General features: G+C 44.8%; 1 protein-coding gene across 1 annotated transcript in view; it reads right to left on the bottom strand.

Annotated features, from left to right (window-relative positions):
- Nucleotides 1-1,267: 1,267 nt before the first annotated feature.
- The window catches only part of QSOX1 (quiescin sulfhydryl oxidase 1), a 58,052-nt gene continuing 37,392 nt past the window's right edge, over nt 1,268-21,927 (bottom strand). Inside the window, exons 7-13 of the mRNA XM_044677058.1 lie at nt 20,000-20,134; nt 16,005-16,134; nt 11,022-11,144; nt 10,379-10,526; nt 9,645-9,821; nt 5,445-6,253; nt 1,268-1,600 (exon numbers count right to left, since the gene is read on the bottom strand). Coding sequence (XP_044532993.1) covers nt 1,574-1,600; nt 5,445-6,253; nt 9,645-9,821; nt 10,379-10,526; nt 11,022-11,144; nt 16,005-16,134; nt 20,000-20,134 — 1,549 coding nt within the window. The 3' untranslated portion in view covers nt 1,268-1,573. The remainder of the gene's footprint in view (nt 1,601-5,444; nt 6,254-9,644; nt 9,822-10,378; nt 10,527-11,021; nt 11,145-16,004; nt 16,135-19,999; nt 20,135-21,927) is intronic.

Genomic DNA, 21,927 nt, shown 5'->3' with positions numbered 1-21,927 from the left:
GTTACTAGAAAGGCAGAGGGACTCAGGCGGGGCTGCTCCCTCCCCCTCTCCACCATGCCTGATGACATTTTTTCACATCACTCACCGGTCTGCCCAGCAGCCCAGTGGGAGCACACAGCAGCTAAAGCGAGCCACTCACAGGCAGCAGAGCTGGAGGGGAGCAGAGGGCTCAGGGCACTCCCTGCCCCTCTGTATTCATGCTGAGGATATTCCTCACTTCACCAGCCCCTCCACACAGCAGCCCAATGGGAGTACTTCCTCCCTCCCCTGTGTGGGGTAAGGGGAGGCAGGGTCAGAACATGCCTGGCACTAGATTGGGGGGGAGGGGCATGGTGCTTGGTCTGGGGGTGAGGCCCAGCACTCCATCTCTAAAAGATTTGCCATCACTGCTCTAGAACAAATGTGAACTGGGAGAGAACCCTTTGGGGCTAGCCAAGAAACATATCCTCTCCAAAAGTTAGCTGATGGAAATCTGGGGCAATCAATAGGCTATACCTCATGGGGGAAGTCCAACCCAGATGCCTTTGGGGGTATAATATGCATCCTCTCTCCTTTTCTCCCAGTTTTCACCACCTTGGGAAGATTTTCCCCATTAAGAATGGGGTACAGATGATACCAATTGTCATTACCAAGTCCCTTATAGTGAATACAACTTTCTGGATTTGCCATTGTCATAGTCAGCTCTGGGGAGAATTGTCCCAGGATTTGGGGGAGCCTCATGCTGGGCAGTGACTCTGGGATATGAGGAGCCAAATGGAGAGGTAGGTTCACTAGCTAGTGTTGAAAAGCTCTGAGGGGAAACCATATATACCACTACAGTACAAATAAAACAGATAAAATTAAACCATGGAAATAACATGACCAGTCTTGGTCCAGAGAAGGAAAGATCTTCTTTTGTATGAGACACGGGGTGTCTGGAGGTATAGAATGTTGTAATGTCCATTGTTTTATCTGCTGGTTTTGCATATTTTATTTTGTTTGTTTTTATTTTTTACAAGGTAAAACTCACTATTAGAGGTATATCTGGAAACAGTATGGTCTCACCCTTTATGTCTAAATCTTGTACCCATTTTGGTCTTATGTTGGTATGTGATATGAGATGTTTTATACCTAGTTTTGACCATACTGTTTTCCAGTTTTCCAAGTAGTTCTTTTTTAACCCTTATTTTCTATCTTAGTAACAACTCTAAGTCAGAGGGGCCACGGCTAGGCAAATAGGGTTAAGTGACTTGCCCAGGGTCACACAACTAGGAAGTTTTCAGCAGTGTTCATCAAATAGTGAATTTTTGTCCTTGGGTTTGTCAAACACTAAATTACTATGATCATTTACTACTATGTATTGTACTATATTGAGGGTACCCAATGGGCCACAAGTCCATTGGGAGTTAGGAGGATGTCCATCCCAAGCAACTGAAGACTTCTCCCCTGTGGAGAGGGCAGATGAGAACAATTTCTTCCATGGTCATGAAGGTGGCTGAAGCAGACTTTGTGGAGTGCTTAGATCTTGGTCAGGTATTGAAGACACCAAGGTCATCCACTGCGTCTTGGGCCATCGTCAGTCGTTTTCTGACTTTTATCTTGCCACCAGACTTCGATGACTCTGGAAGAGAAAATGAGGCTGACGACTTCGTGCGACTATCTTTCTTAAATCCAATTCATGCACAAGTTAAGACATCACTCTGTGATGTCATTGGTCCTCTTCAAAAAAAAAAAAAAAAAAAAAAGGATATACAACTGTGTCTGGAAATTACCGTGATATAAAGATAAAAGACATCAATGTGGTGTGTGTGTGTGTGTGTGTGTGTGTGTGTGTGTGTGTGTGTGCGTAAAAGAGACATAGAGAGAGGCAGAAACAGAGAAAAGAGAGGAGAATAAGAGACAGAATAGGGAAGTAGAGACAGAGAAGTGTTAGTAGGGGGCAAAACTGAGGACGTCACCCTGGAGAAAGAGGGAAGAGGCTGGGATAAGGAATGAAAACCAAAAAAATGAGTGATGCTAACAGAGCTTTTCCACACAGACACAGTCAGTCCTCTTCACCTCTCAGGACTCCCCAGCTTCCTTTAGCCTCAACACTACTGATTACTGAAGCCACTAGTGTGCCTCTCCTAATTACGTTAGGTTTTGTTATTTGTGTGGCCATCAGCCTCCTTAGAATATCAAGCCAGGGAGTGTTTTTCTTTGGTATTTTTTAGACTATAACCCCTTGGAAGGTTTTCCCTTTGTCTCTTTCCTCAGTGCTCAGAACAAGGGCAGCCCTTAATGAAGGCTTCTTGATAGAGGAACTTATATATATATATATGGTGTTTCTCCGGAGGGAAGTTCCTTGAAGGCAGGAGGGATTATTTCCTTCTCATCTTTGGAGCCTCCAATGCCCAGCACAGAGTTTACCACATAAAGGGGACTTCATTCAAAGGCAATATGGATTTCAAGCTGGGAGTTTTAGTTCTTGGACTCCAGCCCTGTTTTCCCCTTTCCTAGGGTCAGATATGTGGGAAAAGACTCTCATTTCCCTGAGCTTCACAACTTCATCTAGAATAATCCTAATTGCTCTACTGGATGGTTTGTGAGGAAAGGCACCATAGAAAGAAAGGTGAGCCACTATGGCAGCCTTCGAACCCTATCCCTCCTTCCCTAGGAGGTAGGAGCTGAGAGTCCTTGCCCATCTCCACCCTCACCCCTTGGTCCCCGGATCTCTCAGGACAATGGTACTCAGTCTTCCCCTGGACCTGGCTGTCACCCCCCCACCCCCACCCCGAGGGCCATCTGAGCCAAGTGAAGATGTCAAGAAAAAAGGGTCCAAATCCGATTGACAGCCTCTACCTCCCCCCTTAATAAAGTTTATTATCTGTCAGCCTCTGATCCCTGTAAATCCTCTCCAGGCAGGAGGAGGGCTGGATTAGAGGAAGGCTGCTTAGTCCCAAAGAATCTGTTCCAGGCCGATTCATCCCGGGCTACAGCAGATGGCTCAGGACCCATCTCCAAAACACCGCCTTTCCCTAATGATCTGCAAGGAGGCTGAAAAAGCTGGGGGGTGGGGAAGAGAGGGGAGATGAGAAAAGGAAGACAAGGGGGTGGGGTTAAAAAAAAAGGCTGAAGGGGCAGCCCTTGCTCAAGTAGAAATGAAATAAGAGGCAAGAGATGCAAGGGCAATAGAGAAAAATGGGTTGAAAGGCAAGAAAGTATGAAATCCAGAGGCCATTTGTTAACAGGAATGAAATGGACTGGAAACCACAACCTTGGCTTCCTATGACGCTTTTGGATTTGGAATCAGAGGAACTGAGTTCAAGTCCTGGACTGGCCACTGAACAAGCCAGTAGACTCAGTCCGTCCCAGTTTCCTAATCTGTGAAATGAAGGAATTTGGACAATATGACTTTTAAGGTCACTTCCAGCTCTTAATCTATGATTTTATGACCCTTTAGGGGTGAATAAGATAGTCGTTTTGGCAGCCAGCATGGGTTAGAGGGTGTTAGCACCCAGGGGTGACCCAACTCTCTCCCACAGTGGCCAGGCAATTTTCTTTCCTAAATGGACCTGTAGATTCTGCAGGATGGCATCCGGCTATTGCAGAGGACCCAAGTTTTACTGAGGTTGGTCATTTCTAATTCGGAAGTCCAGATGAGTTTTATACTCTCTCTTTTTCTCATTAGCAAGGGCAAATAATGCACAGACACTTACCTTAGCAAAAAAAAATTTATTCTGCAAATCACTAGCCAAGATAGGCATTTCATTGACTCAGGCTGCATCTTCCTTCCTGCCCTCATCCTTCCCCTTGACCAATATAGAACCTGGTGTCTGCAGGGAGAGGAAACCCTGAAAGCCAATCCCAATACCACTATAGTCAACCAATGCCCCATGCTATTATCAGAGGAAAAACAGAAAAGTGAGAACAGAAGGGTACAGATCAAAATATGAGGCTCTAACTCAGCAGAAGGAAGAACGAGCCAAATGACCCTCTCCCCAAGTCTTTTCCCTTCCTGCTAAAGTACTCATCTCTTGTTTAAAGCTTCCCTCTCCCATGATCACAGTTATGTGCCAAGCCACCCAGAACTCACCACAAATAGATTCAAATACACTTTCCAATAACCTGCAGCCCCTGCCATGCTCCCTTCCTCCATAAGCAAATAATTCTTCCCACAACCCTCAAGCAACTTTGGACTTCCCACCCTTACCACCAGTTGAGCAAACAGGTGAATTCTCAGGGGTACCCAAGTTGATGGTGCTTTGGAGAAGAAAGTTAGAAGCAACTGTAGCTCTAGCAGGCTCTCACAAGAAATGCCAATCCACTAAGGCAAAGATTCTACTCCATTCTAACCTCCTGACCCCTCCCCAACACACACACATCCAAATCCGCACCCAAAAAAGCTGAATAACCCCAGAAACTGCCAGATTCCAACCTCTGACCAAACCCTGTGGTAGTGAAGCAAGGTACTAGACCTCTTAACTAAGAGCCAGGACTTGGGAATTATGTCTATTTTCTTCTTCCTTCTTTTATTAATGCAAGAGTGATCAGGATTCTAAGTTTTGTTTTGTTTTGTTTTTTAAGACAAAATCTTTACCTTCCATCTTAGAATCAATACTATATATTGGTTCTAAGGCAGAAGAGCAGTAAGGGCTAGGCGATGGGGCTTAAGTGATTTGCCCAGGGTCACACAACTAGGACGTGTCTGAGGTCAGATTTGAAACCAGGACCTCCCATCTCTAGGCCTGGTTCTCAATCCACTGAACCAACCAGGATTCTAAGTTTTTGATGGGGCACTTGGGGCTAAAGAGGAGGGGCAAAGGCTCAGAGCCACACTGCAGAGACTCCTTATTTTCTAGCCCTTTCCTATCAGTGGAGCAGGAGAACCCAACCTGCCTCAGAGTAGAGGATTTGGGAATATTTAGTGCCCAGGACTTAGATCTGAGTGAGCCTAACAATTAATTGGTGGCAGGAAGTCAGGAGCTGATGGGATTCCCTTCAATGCTCATCTATGGCCCATGGTCCAGCTCTGATAGGGATAAGGAGTCCTCAACCTTTTTCTCCATCTCACTTGCCAACATTAGAGCCAGATTCAAGTTGGCCCAGCATCACCTTCAAGTGGCATTTCTTTCCAGCAGACCTCCTTCTCTTTGACCCATAGAGGGTCAAATGGTGCTGTCTTTCTCATTCCCCACCCTCCACTCCCCAACCATCTGAAAGCTCTTAAACCATGGAAGGAGGTAGAGAAGAGATGCCCCCCCATCCTATTCCCACTCCCCCAAGGTGACCTCAGCAGCTCATGCTGAGCAGTGGCTGATTCGACCTTTTCGAGACCTCATTCTCTCCTGGAAATAGGTACACATGCCCACCAGGCACATGATAGACAGGGAATAGAGCCCAATGCAAAGGCTGACATCCAGGTAAGAAAAGTTCCCCCCAAGCATCCACCACCATTGACCATCTGGCTGGGCCCTATCCCCCACCTTCTTCTGGTTGAAACTGGCCAGGTACTGGAAGCTGCCACCAGGGTGCTTCTGTAGGACTCCTTCTGCACCTTCTTCCAGCTGCAGGGACAGTGTGTCCCGCTTGCTCAGTTTCCGAGAAACCTTTGGTCTGGGAAATAGCTCATGGACTCCATCTTCTAGAATCAGGGATTCAGTTCCATCATCCAGGTCCAGGAACTTGGCTCCATCATCCAAGAGTAGAGACTTGTCTTTGTGATCTGAAATTGGGGACTCGGTTTCAACATTCAGGATTTCAACTTCATCATCCTCATGGGCATCCAGGTCTGGTACTGCCTGTTTTTCCTGGAGTTCCTTAGTCTTCATCTTCCCAACACTTAACTCCAAGCTACGGTAGTATTCTGGCCACTCTGTTGGTAAGAATTCATTCCCCGTTATCAAGCCATCGCTCTCTTTTAAGGTAACTTCACTCCCCCTAATCTGGATTGCCAAATTACCTGGAGTCTCCTCATTTGGATGTCCTTCCTCTTTTCTCAAATCTTCTTCAAAACCATCCCTTGGTTTCTCTTCAAATAGCTCTGTGGGGTTTGGTTCCTCGACAGGAGGAAAGGAAGTAGAATTGTCCAATTCTCGGTACCATCTTCCCAAGGCTTCCACAGACAGGCTGTGGTTATAGACAATATTTCGGGCAGAAAAGTGGGACTTTAAAAATGCAAGGATGGCACCTAGATTCCACACAGGGTCCCCTTCAACTTCATTGTGGCATGAGTTACATAGATCCCTTGGTGGCCACTGGATCTTGGGAAATCGAGGGTCCTCACTGGCTGTACCTGGAGAGGGAAGGACACAGGAGGATGAGTTGTGTGTAACCCTCTGAGCTCTGGGAAGAAGAACAAATCAATTCTAGAAGATCTCTAGTCATGGGAGTCCAAACACCTGAATGTCCTAATTCTGACAGCCTGGCAACCTTTCTGAAACCTCAGTTTCCACACATATTGTGTGCTTTTCTCGCAAGGCCGTTGTGAGGGCACTGTCTTGCAAATTATTTAACTATAAACTTTATCATCATTTTGGATCCATTCTAGTTTCAACACTTCCTTTTAGTGAGATGAAAAAACATAAAGCATTCCCATGTACCCTGTCGCTGCCTCCTAAGGTCCCCCAGAACTTACCACCCCCCATTACTTCCAGAACCCCAACATAATCATCTGACTTCCCAATGAAACTGAAGCTCCCACAGATTTGCCCTTACAGCTTCTGGACCTTTCTAACTACCTTGTTCCTGTTTTTTTTTTAATGTGTTATCTCCCTCAATTAGAGTGGGAACCCCCAAGAACAGGCACTGTCTCCTTTTTTCCACTTGTATTCCCCATCCCTTAGCACAGTGCTTGCCACATAAATCTCCATCTAAGTCTTCATCAGGATTTTCTAATTGTCCATCCATTCCTATTTGTTTTTCTGCTAACACTGTCCTCATATTCTTAGAGAAATTTCAAGTATATACTATGGCTTTAAAGTACAGAGGGATCATGATATCCTGGAAAAAAGGATCATGATGTCCAGAATCCTGAGTTTTGGTCTTGTCTCTGTCACTGACTAGCTGACTTTGACCAAGTCACTGTGTTTCTCCAGGCCTCAGTTTCCTCAACTATAAAGGGAAGAGGGACTAGATTAGATGATATTTTATGATTCCTTCCTGCTAAAAAATTCTACTGGGTTATACATGTAACACTGACCAAAACCTATTTCCATATTATTAATATTTGCACTAGGGTGAATGATTAGAGTCTACATCCCCGATCATATCCCCATCGACCCATCCTTCTGTCTTGGAACCAAGACACAATACTAATTCTACGATGGAAGATAAGGGTTTAAAATGAGTAATAAAAATAATAAATGTTTGTGTGAATAAGGAATAAAGGAACCAACCAGCAAACAAACTTCAAAGCTGTGGAAAGAAGGGATGAAGAAGGCTTGGGCAGATTTCTCTTCTCTAGGGAATGGGCAAGGTGATGGAATAAGTGCCAGGCACTGGGCTAAGTGCTTTCCCAAATACCGTCCCATTTGATCCTCTAACAATGCTGGGAGGCAGGTTCTATGGTAGAGGAGATGGGAGCACAGAGGTCAAGGGACTTGCCCAGGGTCCCATAGCTAGTCTGAGGCTATTTTGGAATGAATGGTCTCTTGATTCTAAGCCCAGAGCTCCAGGGACAGAATTCAGCAGTGGCCCATTAGTCTTTGCCAGCCCACTGAAGGGACACTGCTCTGCCCCTCTAGTGGCAATCATAAGCATCTCATGTCTGCCGCTGCTCATCCCTTTCATGGAGGAAGCACAGTGATTTCAGGGGCAGAGGCAGTCTGTGGAGTTCACAGTGGGTGGAGATGGTTAAATGGAGCATTTGGTGGCAAGTGAAGAGGGAGGAGGAAGGCGGAGCACCCGGAGAAGCCCGGCATGTGTCAGCTTTTCAAGCCCCACCAGATTTAGCCTGAAGCTTTGACTCCTACACCACCTGCTGCCCAGCTCCAGGGGCCTCCAGCCTCCCAGATCCCTGAGCACAACAGCCCATGCCTGTATCTCTCCACCCTCACCCCCACCCTTGCCCAGAGCTCTCTACTGCCCATCACTTGCCCCAGAAGGAAAGCCAAGACCCTCCATCTGGCACATGACAGGAGTTCTTACCCAGGGTTCACTAACCCTTGGATTTTAGAGGTCTCTGAACTCGGTTGGAAAAAATCATTACAATTTTATCTTGCCTCATGCCTCATTGAAATTTAACATTTTCTTAAATTAGGAATTAAAAAAGAATTATCTAGAGAGAGGGCTCACAGGCTCCACCGGGTTACCCAACAGGTCTATGACATAAAAAAGGTAAAAATAATTTTGTAAAACCCTTCATCTATTGCCTCTGCTCTCCAAAGCTCACCCACCTGATACGGGAAAGGTGACAAGGCAAAGAGATGGCAAATGACTGGCCCAATGTAAATCCCTGGTGGCACAACAAAGAACCCTCCCCTTTTCCTCCATACTAACACTATCTCTAAAAACGTTCAGTGTAAATGCTAAACGGGGGGGTAGAAAAACACCTGACTTAGGGACTGCTTTCAATAGTGTCCCATTCTTTTTTCCCCTCAACCTGGGAGGAAGAGGTCAAAAGCCTTCAGATCTTCTTTTTTTAAAAGTTATGCTAAGCCACAGCTCACACACATATTATATTACCTTTTTATGTATCTGAATTCATTTCCATATGACTTTAAGGTTCACAGGGTGCTTTGTATAAATGGTTTCATCTTTAGGATAATCCTGTGAGGCAGCTATTCTGCCCACCTTACAGATAGGAAGACTGAGGCTCTTAGTTCAAATGACTTTTCAGAAGGATTCAAGCTTATATTTTTCCTGACACAGTGTCCAACGTTCTTTCCACTATACTAAATTTTCTCTTGCCCTAAGGTCTATAAACCTGTTCTGAATATATTTTTACATCTATATTACAATATAATTGGTTTCCTTTGTAATCTTATGCCCTTTATTTTGTGCATTTAAAAACATGATTCTTGTGAAAAGGAATTGTGGTTCCTCTTGATGTTTAGGATGCCTATATTATGAGGTTTTTTTCAGAATTGTGACCTTGTGTAATAGCATGATAGGAGATATTGTTGGATTTCTGTTTATACATTTAAATTCCTATATGTAATGTTTGTTTTAATGATTACAACCTGAATTTCTAAGAAGCATGTTGACTTTTACAATAAAGATACAATATGGAATAGTTCAAAATTGGAGGGAAAAAAAGGCTTAAAAAATGACTATGAATCACACACAAAAAAAACCAAACCATGATTCTGAGAAGCCACAGAGGGCCATGACCCCCAAAAGGTCGAGAGCCCCTGCTCTAAAGCAAGGCAGTATTCCTTCCCCCAAAAGTGTTGCATATGCTGCTAGCCTTGGTTGCTGTGTTGGTGAATTATGATTAGCTGGTTTACTTTGTTATAAGGGTTGGTTCCATTTGTGGGATTATCGGATATCGGACTTTCATATTTAAAAAAGGTATCAATAAAACTAAAAAAGAATAAAGCAATGGGCTATCAAAGGTAGGAGTACACATACACAGCATCTGGCCTCGTGTTGGACAAGCCTGTCCTCTATCCAGGGAGCTGCTGCTTCTACACTTTTTCTATTCTCTCATGGGGATCTAATCTTTCTTCAAACCTGACCCTTACCTGCTAGTCGAGCATTGACTCGGTTGTGACGATTCCAGAACCAGAGAATGGCATCATCCATGCTCTTCACTTTGTCCATGGAGGCAGCCGCCATTTGCTCAAAGTGGTTAGCACAATCGCGACAGCCAAAGAAGTATTTCACGTAGCCTCGGATGGCTTGGAGGATTTCCTGAGGGTCTTTTGGGAGAAACAACATGTCCTTACTCAATAGAATACCCTTCACTTTTTCCTTTATTTCCTCCCTCCCACCCACCCCCATACACCCAACTTCCCTTCCCTCCACAGAATCCCGCATCCTACTCCATTTCTCCACTTGTCCCTCTGAGTCAAGAATCCTGGTACCCTAACAGTGGCTCCCCTTCCCCTTCCCCCTCACACTGCTACCTACCACTGACCTAGGCTAACTACCTCCCATGTTATCAAGGAACCCATGGAAACTCCATCCCTTCAGGTCTTAGAAAGTATAACAAATGCTGTCTCATTGGCATTGTTTAGACTTGAGCTGCCTCCTCATGGAGCCTCAGGTCTTTGTGATTCTTCCTCTTTTAAGGTATGCCCGTGCCATTTATTCCTAATTCTCTAGAAGCACCAGAGGATACTTGTATGTAGGAGGGGTCTTCCCTGATGCAGGGGAACTCCAAGGAACCACTCCGATGCCCACCCTCTCTCCCCAGCTCCGGTTCTTCTTGTTCCTTCTCTCTTAGAGAGAGAAGAAGGCACAGCTAAGCATTTACCTCCTTTCTGCTGAAGGTACTCATTGCGCTGAGCTGCCTGAACCGTCAGTGAGTGGAAAAGGATCCAGAGAGAACAAGGAAATCCACGGAAATGAGGCTCACTTCCCTGACAGCCCACCCAGGTCAATTTCTTGGGCAAAACAGCACCCTGAGGCATGGGAGCATTAGAAGCAATTGGTCAAGAAACAAAAGCCATTACAAGGAAGGATTCAGTCAGGAAAGGTAAGCCTTAACACATAGTCAGAGAGAAAAGCTTCCCCTCCTTGCCAGACCCCAGAAACTGGGCATTTCCCTACCCGACCTCAACATCTCAGTCACCAAATGGAATTATTGGGACTGGATTAAAGGTCCAGCAGGATCCTTTATTTCACCCACCTGCAAATGGTAGCAGGAAAACAAGGGACAGGAGTATCGAGAAATCTAGTGCCATGGAAGAGGGAAGGGGAAGTTTAGATGAGATTCAGAGCTACATGATGATGATGGGAGAAGGAAAACCCATTTCCAAGCTCCCTCAGTCCCATTTGAGTGCATACACCAGACCAGGGATGGGGAGATAAATCATTTCCTTTCCTACTAAATGGAGAGGACAGGAGGGAAAAAAAAAAAGATACAACCCGATGGCCAGGGAAATTCATTCCTTCACCTCTCTCCTGTTGTTCAGGGCTGCTTCCAAGGAGCTGTAGGGTATACTCTTCCTCTGTTGCCATTGTAACCACACATCCATGGAATGAAGGAAATTCCGGACCAGGGGCTGGCCAGGATAGTACTGCAGCAAATAAGCAGAGATGGGGGGAGGAAGGGGAGAGGGAACATGAAAACCAGAACCTTAGATTCCTGAGGCCCAAGAAAAGAGGCAGAGTCAGTGCTGAGAGCAGGGAGCAGCAGGACCCAGGCAGGATATGTTTCCTCCAAAGCTGCAGTGATTCAAAACTAAGTATTATGCATAAAGGAACAAAACTCAGATTGACCATCTTGAGAAAAGTTGTTTTGTTGGGACATGGACTAAGAAAGGGGGAAGGGGAAGAATGAAACTAAGCAATGAGGAACTCTGGGAGCCAGACACTCTGGCCTCACCTTTAGGGGCCAGTAGGCTGCCCCAAGGCTTCAGTAGATCTATTCCTTCTCCTCCCCAGCCCCCAGGTTTGCTGCAAGGCAAGTCTGAAAGTTTCTGATTCCTAGACAGGGCATTCACAGGTTGACTGTCCATCTGTGGAAAAGGACTTTCTGCATAGTTATCTGACTTGTTGACTGCCTGGTTAGGAGGAAGGGCCCTTTCATTTGTATTCCAGTGACTGCCATCCGGAGGGCCTGTAGCCAATCTCCAAATCTTGATCTGAACTCCAAAGAGTCTCTGAGGAACATGAAAAGCTACTATGACAATAAGTCAACTCAAATCTGATTAGTATCAGCACTCTGAAACCACAAGCCCTCTGGGGAGAGGGAGAGAGAAAGAGGGAGAGGAAGAGGGGGAGAGAGGGAGAAGGAAAGAAAGAGGGGGGAGGGAGAGAAAGAGGAAGAGGGGAGTGAGGGAGAAGGAAAGAAAGAGGGGGAGGGGGAGAGAGGGAGAGAGAAGGGGTAGGGAGAGAGAGAGGGAGGGAGGGAGGGGAAAAGGGAGGGTACATGACTGAGCCAAAACTCAGTCACAAAAAGAGAGAATGGGAGAGACACTATGGGAATAAAGAAGCTGAGGAAAAGAGGCAGGCAGGCAAGATGGATCAAAGTACTTATGGTGACATAGGGAGAGTTGGGGAAAGAAAACACAAGAGAGAGGTAGCTAGGTGGCACAGTGGATAGAGCACCAGGTCTGCAATCAGGAAGACCTGGGTTCAAATCTGACCTGGGTTCAGGCATTTCTTAGCTGAATGACCCTGGGGTCACTTAACACTGATTGCGTAGCTCTTCTGCCACTCTTCTTAGAATTGATACTTAGAAAGTAAATGTTTAATAAAAAATAAAAAAAAAAACACAAGAGAGAAAAACATAAAGACCGGATCTCTAGATGGGAATGAAAAAGCTGTTAAACAAATGCTTGTAGCAGTAGATGCAGCTTCCCTGAGTGTCTGGAAGATCTGGATTCAAAATCTGTTTTGAAATAAAGTTGGCTATATGACCCCAGGCAAGGTACTTAACCTCTTCAGGGTCCAGAGAACTCCAGAGAAGCAGGTACTGGTTTGCTCTGGTAAAGGGGGAGTCTATACAGATTTGCACTGGTACAGGAGTCCTCATACTGATGAAATCAAAGGTCCAGTCTAAAATAAACATCTTTCAAAAACAGATCCTGTAAATATAGCAGGCAAACCTTAAGTTGGAGAGCAACTCCAAGAGTTGGGGGTCTGGGGATGCTAGAAACTGCTTTCCTCTGACAATCATTCCCTGATAACCAACACTGGGGCTCCCAGGGGGCTCACAAATCTAAATTAATGGATAGACCATTGCTCAGAGGTCAATGATTCTTTCCGACCTTCCCTCTATCTTAACATCGACTTGGAACTCCAGCCCTTTCTCAAGGAACAAATCTCCTAGAGGAAGAGTGAAATCCTGATGACAGCCTGCGACCTGGTGGTCAGGACTGGAATGGCAGCTTGTAAGGACCCTCCAAGCATCCAAAAGGGGAAGGAAGGAATCTGCTGGATGGATACACAGAGCTGTTAGGAAGCCACGTTCAGTATCAGAAGTCAAGCAGAAAAGGGGACCAGCAGAAACCTTCTTCTCCAGCATAATGGGACTATTATTAGTCAGAGACTGAGAGGAAAGGAGTCAATCTTATTGGAACACTAAGTCGGGCAGGTTAGTCTAGCCTTTGTTTTTCTTTTTCAGTGAAGGGGGGTGGGAGGAAAAAAAAAAAACAACCTAAATGCCTGATAGGAGGAAAAAAAAAAGAATTTTAAAACATTTTTTTGAACCAGCCCAAGTGCATCCACAGATGGCTGAAAGGCATTCAGTGCTTCTAAGCACTGGGAAGGGGATGTTATATTCCCTCCTCTGCCCAGTGGGAAGGACATGAGCTCATGACTGTTGAAGAACACCTACTGAGGTGCCCTCAGCTGCCACCCTGCAGGAGCCAAAGGGGCAGGGAAGAAACCAAGGGCCACAGAAAGAAGAAGGAAGGGAAAGATGGGTGCCTCGTGGGGTCTCTGCTGGAGACCGTTAAGAATCCTGATGGGTTCCTATTGAGAAGGGACCATCTACACAAAAGGCACTAAACAACTAACACAAACTTTACCTCTCTCCCTCTGCTGAACAATCGCTTCCTCCCTGCCTACTCCCACTTCTGATCAGTCATCACTAGGAATTCTTTAAGCAACAGCTATGTGCCAGGCGCTGTGCTAAGCACTGGTCCTTACTTCTTGGCTGCCCCTCATGCCTGGAATGCTCTGTCTCCTAACCTCTTGCTCTTTAGGATCCCTGGCTTCCTCTGAGCTTAGCTCAAATGACACACACTTTGGGCAGGAGGCAGGTCTAGCCCTGCCCCACCCACCAGTAAGTAGATATAGGTCTACTCAGTATGTATCTTGTGTATATACACTTCCTACTGCCCAAGGCATGTGTCACTTGAAATTAAACAGCATGTACCCACACATACATGCATGTGTGTATATTTGTATATGGTCCATGTATGTACATATGTATGTTCTGGGGTACTTCTTGTCTCTTGTTTGTTTTGTCTTTGTATCCCCCAGGGTTTAACAAGTACTTGGAGGAAAGGATGTGCTTGAGAAATGCCTATTGATTGATTAAAGCCCAACCGGAAAGTTGTTGTGTCCTCATGGATCTCTCCTATACCCCTGGTTGGGGGCTTAAGTAGAACATTCATAGAATCCCTTAGGTCTCTTCATTGCTCCCTCCTCTTTTCCTCACACACACCAGAAACCTCTGTTCACCTTATGCTCGAACATGACCTGGGAAGCAAGAGAGCATGGGATTAACTCAGACTACAGCAGAAGGGATTTGGGCAAGCTGTAAGGAAGGCTTTCCTGAGGATTCTGAGAACCAGAAGAGACGCCAGCAGGCAGGGAGATGGGGAGCTCTTGAAATTCCACTCATTACACGTTCTCAGCTAGAGATATTCTAAATATTCAGAAGGCTGGAGGATAATATCTCAGGTAATCTCTCCAACTCTGACCCAACAGTACAAAGCTTCTGGACTTTTGGGGCTCCATGTCTGAGCTAGGCTGAGAACCTGTGTTCTAGGTTTATTACAACCTCACCAAGATGCCAAAGGCTGTCCTCGCTCTAATCACATTCCAGGACTGAGTTCTCTTCAGATCTCTTCAGGTATCTCCCTAGGGCAAGGTCCTGGGATCCTAGAAGAAGTGAGTGTACCTGGTCTTTAGATCCTGACCACTCCCTTACCTAGGGAGCTGGGAGAAAACCTGAAGAGTGAACAAGCCTAAAGGGGACTGGGAGCCTGGGAAGAAGCAGATTCATTTATCTTTTTGTGATTGGTCAGAAGTCTAGAGGGCGGGGGTGACCCTTAGGAAATAAAGGAAAGGCTGGACTGGCCAGTAAGCCTTAGGAAGGAGGGGTGGTTCAGACAGCTAGATTATGCTCCATCAGTTGGCACACGTTGGAATGCTCAGAGCAGCTGATTCAGCGTTCAGCCATCCCTTTTAGCCAAAGCCCAGATCTGACTCAGCAGCACTTAGTAGCAGGTGCCTGGGGTTTTAAGTAGTGGGGTTTTTGGCTTCTGTTCTTAAAACAAGGAGAAGAGGGGTGGAGGGATTGGGAGGGCGGGAGAAGCAGAGCCAACACTCAGCCTTGAGAGTCAGGGAAGGACACCACCAAGATTCTAGGACTATAGAAATGCCAACAAAAGAGAAGTATATTGATTTTTTTTTAAAAAAAGAGTTTTGAGAGGAAATGAATTCTGAGAAGAAGAATACTGTCAGAATCAGCGGAGCAAGGTTCAGATTCTGTTGGCAAGTCACCGACTCTGTCTCTGTTTTCTAACCTGTCAAATGGGGATAAAATACCTGAACTCTTTTCTCACAAGGTTACTGTGAAAGAAATGCTTTGCCAGTCTTAAAGCATTACAGAAATGTGAGTCATTATTGGGTCACAGACTTTGAATTTCCCTACTACTACCAGAAGGATGCAATGGAGTGTAGACACCAGATCAGCCTTATATATATATATTTTTTTTAACCTTCGGCTTCTATCTTAGAATCGATCCAAAGATTGATACCAAGTACCAGGATAAGGGAAGAAAGAAAGATTCTCTGACAAACCAGAGATCTCTTGCTCCCCCTGGTCATTCAGTATCACCTCATATACCCCAATGTTTCCTCCCTGAACAGAGAGATGCCTGGGTGGTGAGCAGGGTGGGAATTTTCAAGTTGAGTCTCTAGGGTTCTAAAGTAATTAGTTGGCCAACTGACAATTCTGAATAGAATGCCCAAGGATGCCAGGTCACTAGGCATAGTTTCTAGGGACAGCAAGTCACCAGGAAAATGCCCAGCTCCCCCTAACCTCTTGGGGGGAGCCCTTAGAACCACCTGGGAATGTGAGGGCCTTAGGATGACTTTCTGAGTGAAGAGTAAGAGGCAGGGAGTAGAAGAAGCAGGCCCTGATTAATGAGTTATGGAAAACTTTAACAAGGATGATGGAGGCCATGGGCCTGACTTACCTTGGCCAGAACTGACATAAAGTTTTTCAGAGCTGTCAGACGCTGTCCCTCCAGGACTTTGAACTTCCCCACCTCTACCCGCAGGATGTAGTGGAGCGAGGACTCCAGATCAGACATATATATCTTGGAACTGGGGACAAGGATGGGAAGCAGAGAAAGATGGCATTGACAAATGGGGGCAACCTGGGATCAGTAGGGGAAGGGACTGAATTAGAAGAAAGGGAAAGTCATTGTTTTCTGATTATTCCACTGTGGCCAATTAAAATAACCCATTGTCAGAGAAATTTTTAATATATATATATATACACATATATATATTACACCCAATATAGATATATAAACCTTTACTTTCATAACAACTCTAAGACAGAAGGACAAGTGGGATTAAATGACTTGCCCAGGGTCACACAGCTAGGACATGTCTGAGGCCAAATCTGAACTCAGGACCTCCCATCTGTAGGCCTGGCTCTCTATTTACTGAGTCACCTAGCTGCTCCAAGAAATCATTTTAATCATAGCTTTAGACCTTGGGCAAGTCACTCAGCCTCTCCCTGGGGACTCAGTTCCTTATTTCTGAAATTAGGAGGCTGAACTAGATGGTCTCTAAGGTTCCTTTTAGCACCAAATCTGTGATCCTATAGAGTCCTTCATATAATAATAATAATAACAGCTAACATTTGAACACCACTTTAAGTTACTCAAAGCACGGTATAATGCTCTGTTTCATCTGATACACGGATATCATTTGATCCTTGCAACCAGTCTATAAGATAGGTATTATTGTCCCCCTTTTACAGATGAGGAAACTGAGGCTGAGAGAGTTTAAGTAACATGCCCAGCCAGGATCACACAGATCAAGTAAGTTTCTAAGGTGGCATTAAATTGACACTTAGTCCAGCCTCTATCTACTAAGCCTTATCCAAAGTCATTTGATTGTTGGGCCGAATCTCCTTGAGCCAAAGGCAAAGAAGGACCCATATTTCTCTCCTAGGGAAGTTGGAATATAAACCCACTCATAATACTAGCTAGAATTTTTATAGTACTTTAAGATTTACAAAGAGCTTTAGAAATACTTTTCTAATTTAATCCTCTTAATAACCCTGGGAGGCAGGTGCTATTATTATCCTTGTTTTATATAGGAGGTTGAGTGTGAGACAGAGGTTGAATAATGTGCCCAATGTCACATAAGAAGGCTGGATTTGAACTCAGGTCTTCTCAATTCTTTATCTGGTGCTCTATCTATCTGCTGGATCATGAAACAAACCAGGTTCTGGGACCTTCGGGGACTTCGGGGCTGGCTTTCTTAGGAGGTTCATTCACAGCTGCCAGAAAGCCCAGGCTACCATGGAAGCTGGCTCCATTCCTGCCTCTGAGCCTTTCCTAGCTGAGGTAGCCATCCACCTCTGGGAGAGAACCAATGGCTTTGTTGAGTTTCTCCCCATGCCAAAGCCTGCTCTGCCCTTCTGGGATCTGGGAAGGGGATCTGTAAGGGGAGAGGATCTCATGGTTCTGGTGCCTGGACATCCTGGGGGCTGCATTCATCTAGGAATTTATTTAAATACTTGTTGAGTGCCTAAGTGCTCACCTAAGTGAATGTCTACTCTGCTTAAGCTGTCAAAATAGAAGGTCTGGGATCAGACCCAGGCTGAATGAAGGGGAATTTCAAGCCAATTTCTACTATGTCTAAACCCAAAAGCTCATGGAGGCTTCCTCAAAGTCAACCCTTTCTTTCCAGGCACTTCTGAATGTCATTAACTCTCCCTGTCCTCCTTGGGATATGAGTTCTAATCCTAATTCTTTCACTATCTACCTGCATGACCCTGGACAAAATCCCAAGATCTTAACTGCTCAAAGTTAAGTTAACCCCAAGGTCTTCCATTTCCTCAATGCCAGGAGATGGGGTAAAAAGTAAGCAACACTGGATAAGGAGTCAAAAGACCTGTATTCGAATGTTGACTGCTATGTGTAACCTTGGAGAAGTCATTTAGTCCCTCTTGGCCTCAGCTTCCTCAGTTCTGAAATAAGGGTGTTGGAAGCCATTTCTCAGGTCCTTTCTAGCTTGAAATTTATTATCCCATAAAATGGAAATAAATGATACTTTCCTTTCTACCTCTCAGGTTTCTGGGCACCACCCAATGAGATAATGGAGATGAAAGCACTCCGAAAATTATAAAGCCTGACATAGTTATTAGTTATTATTTTTTCTCTCCAAAGTTTCTTCCCAAAGGCATTTGTCTGTTTAGTTTAACTGTTAATACTTACACAATGCCACTTTCTATGTTTTGCCTCAGGCAACAGACACCACAAGGCCATCTTTCAAGCTCTTTTCTTCTCATTGTTAATGATCCCTCCATCCTCCCTTTCCACTTTCAAAGTAGACTTTGAATCACTAGAACTATGAATCCCTTCCAAAATCATGGGACAATCAGTGAGTAAAAATTAAAAAATAAAGTCTCATATACACCAAACTATTTTAAACAGCATTTTTTTAACCCTTACCTTCTGTCTTAGTATCAGTTCTAACACAGAAGAGTGGCAAAGGCTAGGCAACTAGGATTAAATGACTTGTCCAGGATCACAAAACTAGGAAGTGTCTGAGGCCAGATTTGAACCCAGGTCCTCCCAAATCCAGGCCTGGCACTCTATCCACTGAGCCATCTAGCTATTCTCTCAACATTTTTTTAAAACCCTTATATTACATCTTAGAATTGATTCTAAGGCAGAAGAGCAGTAAGGGCTAGGCAACTGGAGTTAAGTGACTTGCCCAGTGTCACACAGCTAGGAAGTGTCTGAGGTGAGATTTGAACCCAGGACCTCCCATCTCTGGGCCTGACTCAATCCACTGAGCTACCCAACTGTCCCCCTCTCAGCATTTTTGAACTAGAAACAAAGCATATGCCCATTGATTGGAGAATGGTTAAACAAACTGTGGCACATGAATGTGATGGAATATTGTTATGACATAGGACAGAGAAGCATGGAGAGACTTATATGAACTGATGCAAAGTGAAGACGTTCCAAAATATATATCTACACAAGGAATGTTCAGTCACTTTCAGTTGTGACCAATTCTTTGTGTACTCATTTGGGATTTTCTTGTCAAAGATCCTGGAGTGGTTTGCCATTTTCTTTTCCAGCTCATTTTACAGATGAGGAAACTGAGGCAAACAGGGGTTAAGTGACTTGCCATATAGAGTCATATAGCTAGTAAGTGCCTGAGATCAGACTGGAACTCAAGCCTTCCTGACTCCAGGTCCAGGGTTCTATGCACTATGGACAGCCTCCTAGCTGCCTCATAAGCTCTCAGCTGTTCTTAAAGGAAGCTAGAGACTCAATAAGGCAGAGGTAAGGAGGGAGCACATTCCCAATACATAGAAAGGCATGGAGTGCAACAGAGGTGAGAGATTGGTGGTGGGAGTAGTGATGAAATATTGTAGATGGGGAAGAACAAAGCAGATCATTTGGACTGGGACAGAGAGTGTATGAAGAGAGCTTGAAATAAGATGGGAAAGGTTAGTGGGAATCAAACTGTGGAGGGCATCAAACTTCAGGGTGAACTTTTTTATTCTATTCTAAAGAACAATAGGAAGACATGCATTTGCCTTTGATCCTCCCGTGGTCATGCTAATCTTCTCCTTAGCATTTGAGTTCTCAGGCTGGATGGCTCATCTGTCAGGGATACTGGCAGAAGTTCAGAGTTAAGAGGGGCAACTGGTCCAATTTGTACCTGACGATAGAAATCTCTCCCAAGACATCCCACACACTGGGAGGGTCTCTGGACCAGATGACTCCTAAAAACCGTTCCATCACAAAGGTTCTTCTCACATCCCTTATTAATACTCCCCATACACCCAGAAGAGGAAAGATCAACCTCCAACAGGAGACCAGAATCAAGATCAGGATCAAAGATGGAAAGAGGGATCTCTGGCCAAATGGAAGAGTAGGAAAGGAAGTCACTGATCACTTCAGAGCAGGAGAGCCAGCAGCATCCTTACCTGTCTGCAAATTTCCTAATGGGAGGCGTTCCCTGATCTCTGGTGGTTGGCTTGACTGTTGGGCTAAAAGTCCTTTTGACCACGCCAGGTAACCTCTGGAGGTAAGTGGAATAAAGAGATCTGGATTCTATAAGCCTGGGAAGGGAGAGAGAGAAGAATATATGAGTAAAAGAGGCAATAAGTAGGGCTGGGAGGAGATAACCAAAACTAATCTGCTAAAATCCTGATCTCACAGAAATGTCCACACCTCAGACAGAAGCGGCAAGAAGGAGCCTCTGGTCCAAGATTCATTGCAAAGATTGGGGAATGGCAGAATCTAACATATGGAGATTTTTCTTTAAGGAACTAATATTAGTAAGGTTTTCAAGTATCCATCTGCTAAAGTTCTGGGAGAGTTCAAGAGCTCCAGAGAGTATTTTTATGTTCCATATTACTTTGTGGAAAAGCTTCTGTATTCCATTTCAAAAAGCAGTTAGGTACTTGGAGAAGCTACGAACTGTTTTAAGTCTTGCAAAAGAGAGATGCTAGTCTGGTTAGAAGGTACTATTCTAGAGAATCTACTCATGCAGGGCCTTCTTTGGGGATGGAAAGACCTCCATTGGGAAATGGATCTAACCCTTAAGGGGACCTAAGGGCATTGAGTCTTATTGATTTATTTATTTAAACTCTTACCTTCTGTCATAGAACTGATACTAAGTACCACTTCTAAGGCAGGAGAGTTTAAGGAACAGGCAATTGGAGTAAGTGACTTGCCCAGGGTCACACAGCTGGGAAGTGTCAGAGGCCAGATTTGAACCCCAAATCCTCCCAACTCCAGGCCTAGCACTCAATCCACTGTGCTACCTAGCTGCCCTAGTCACTGAGTCTTGATGGAAGGAAAAAGATAGAGGTAGGGTAGGGGAAAATTTCATCAAAATCATCTCCTTCCATGTCCCATTATGCCTGGCTGCAGTTATTGGGTCTTGTTTCACCCTTCCTAATAGTCCAGAAGGTTCAAAATGGAAGCTACACATTCCAAAAATTGACTGAGCTACTAAAATGGTGACAGTAATCCAGGGATCATCTGGGATATGACTCTGGAGCTAAAAGGAACCTCAAAGACCATCCAGTTTAATTCTCTTGAGGAAACTGAAGGAAATTTGACTTGCCCAAAGTCCCCTACACAGTAAGCCTCAGAGATAGGATTTGGTCCCAGGCATTCTGACTCCAGTGCTAATACTGTTTCATCTGTGAAATGGGTCTATTTATAGTTTATCTATATAGCGTGTATATATCACAGATAATTCTTATAAATAAATTGCTTCTTAAAGCACTATATAAATGCAAACTATTATTCTTATTACTGAGCTGGGCATTTTTAACTTGAAAAAAAAGTTTTATTGATGCCTTTTGTCTTTCCATCAGTCATTTCTGGAATTATCCCCATCTCCATCTCCTTTGAAAGGTAAACCTTCCTTTTAACAGTGAAGCAAAAACACCCGATCCTTTGACTACATTGAATATTACACACAACAGTCTGCTCTATCCATTGCAGGCTGTCCCTCTTCCCGTCTGCTCTGTTCTCCAGGACCATATTTGTTTTTCAATGTGTGTGTGAGCGGGTGTTTTTGGACAAAATAGACACGTTCACAAATCACACACACACACACACAAACACACACACACACACACACACACATACACACACACGTATGTTCCTTCTCTGGGACAATTGTCTCAGAGTAATTTCTGCCTGTGCCCCAGTAAGAAAGATCCCCCGTTTCTAGAGTGCTTTGGCAGCTTGTGGAAGGCTCATTCTGCCCATCTTCTACCCACAGACTAACACCACCTTCCTCCTGGTCTCTCCTCCTCTGATACTACAGTGTCAAATGACTGGTGTGGCTACTAGTCACAGCAGACAGATCCTAAGGCAAAGACTAGGGCTTAAG

Source organism: Gracilinanus agilis, chromosome 4, assembly GCF_016433145.1.
Source record: "Gracilinanus agilis isolate LMUSP501 chromosome 4, AgileGrace, whole genome shotgun sequence".
NCBI lineage: Eukaryota > Metazoa > Chordata > Mammalia > Didelphimorphia > Didelphidae > Gracilinanus > Gracilinanus agilis.
Note: the sequence above shows the minus strand (reverse complement) of the source record. Positions and strands in the feature narration are given on the sequence as shown.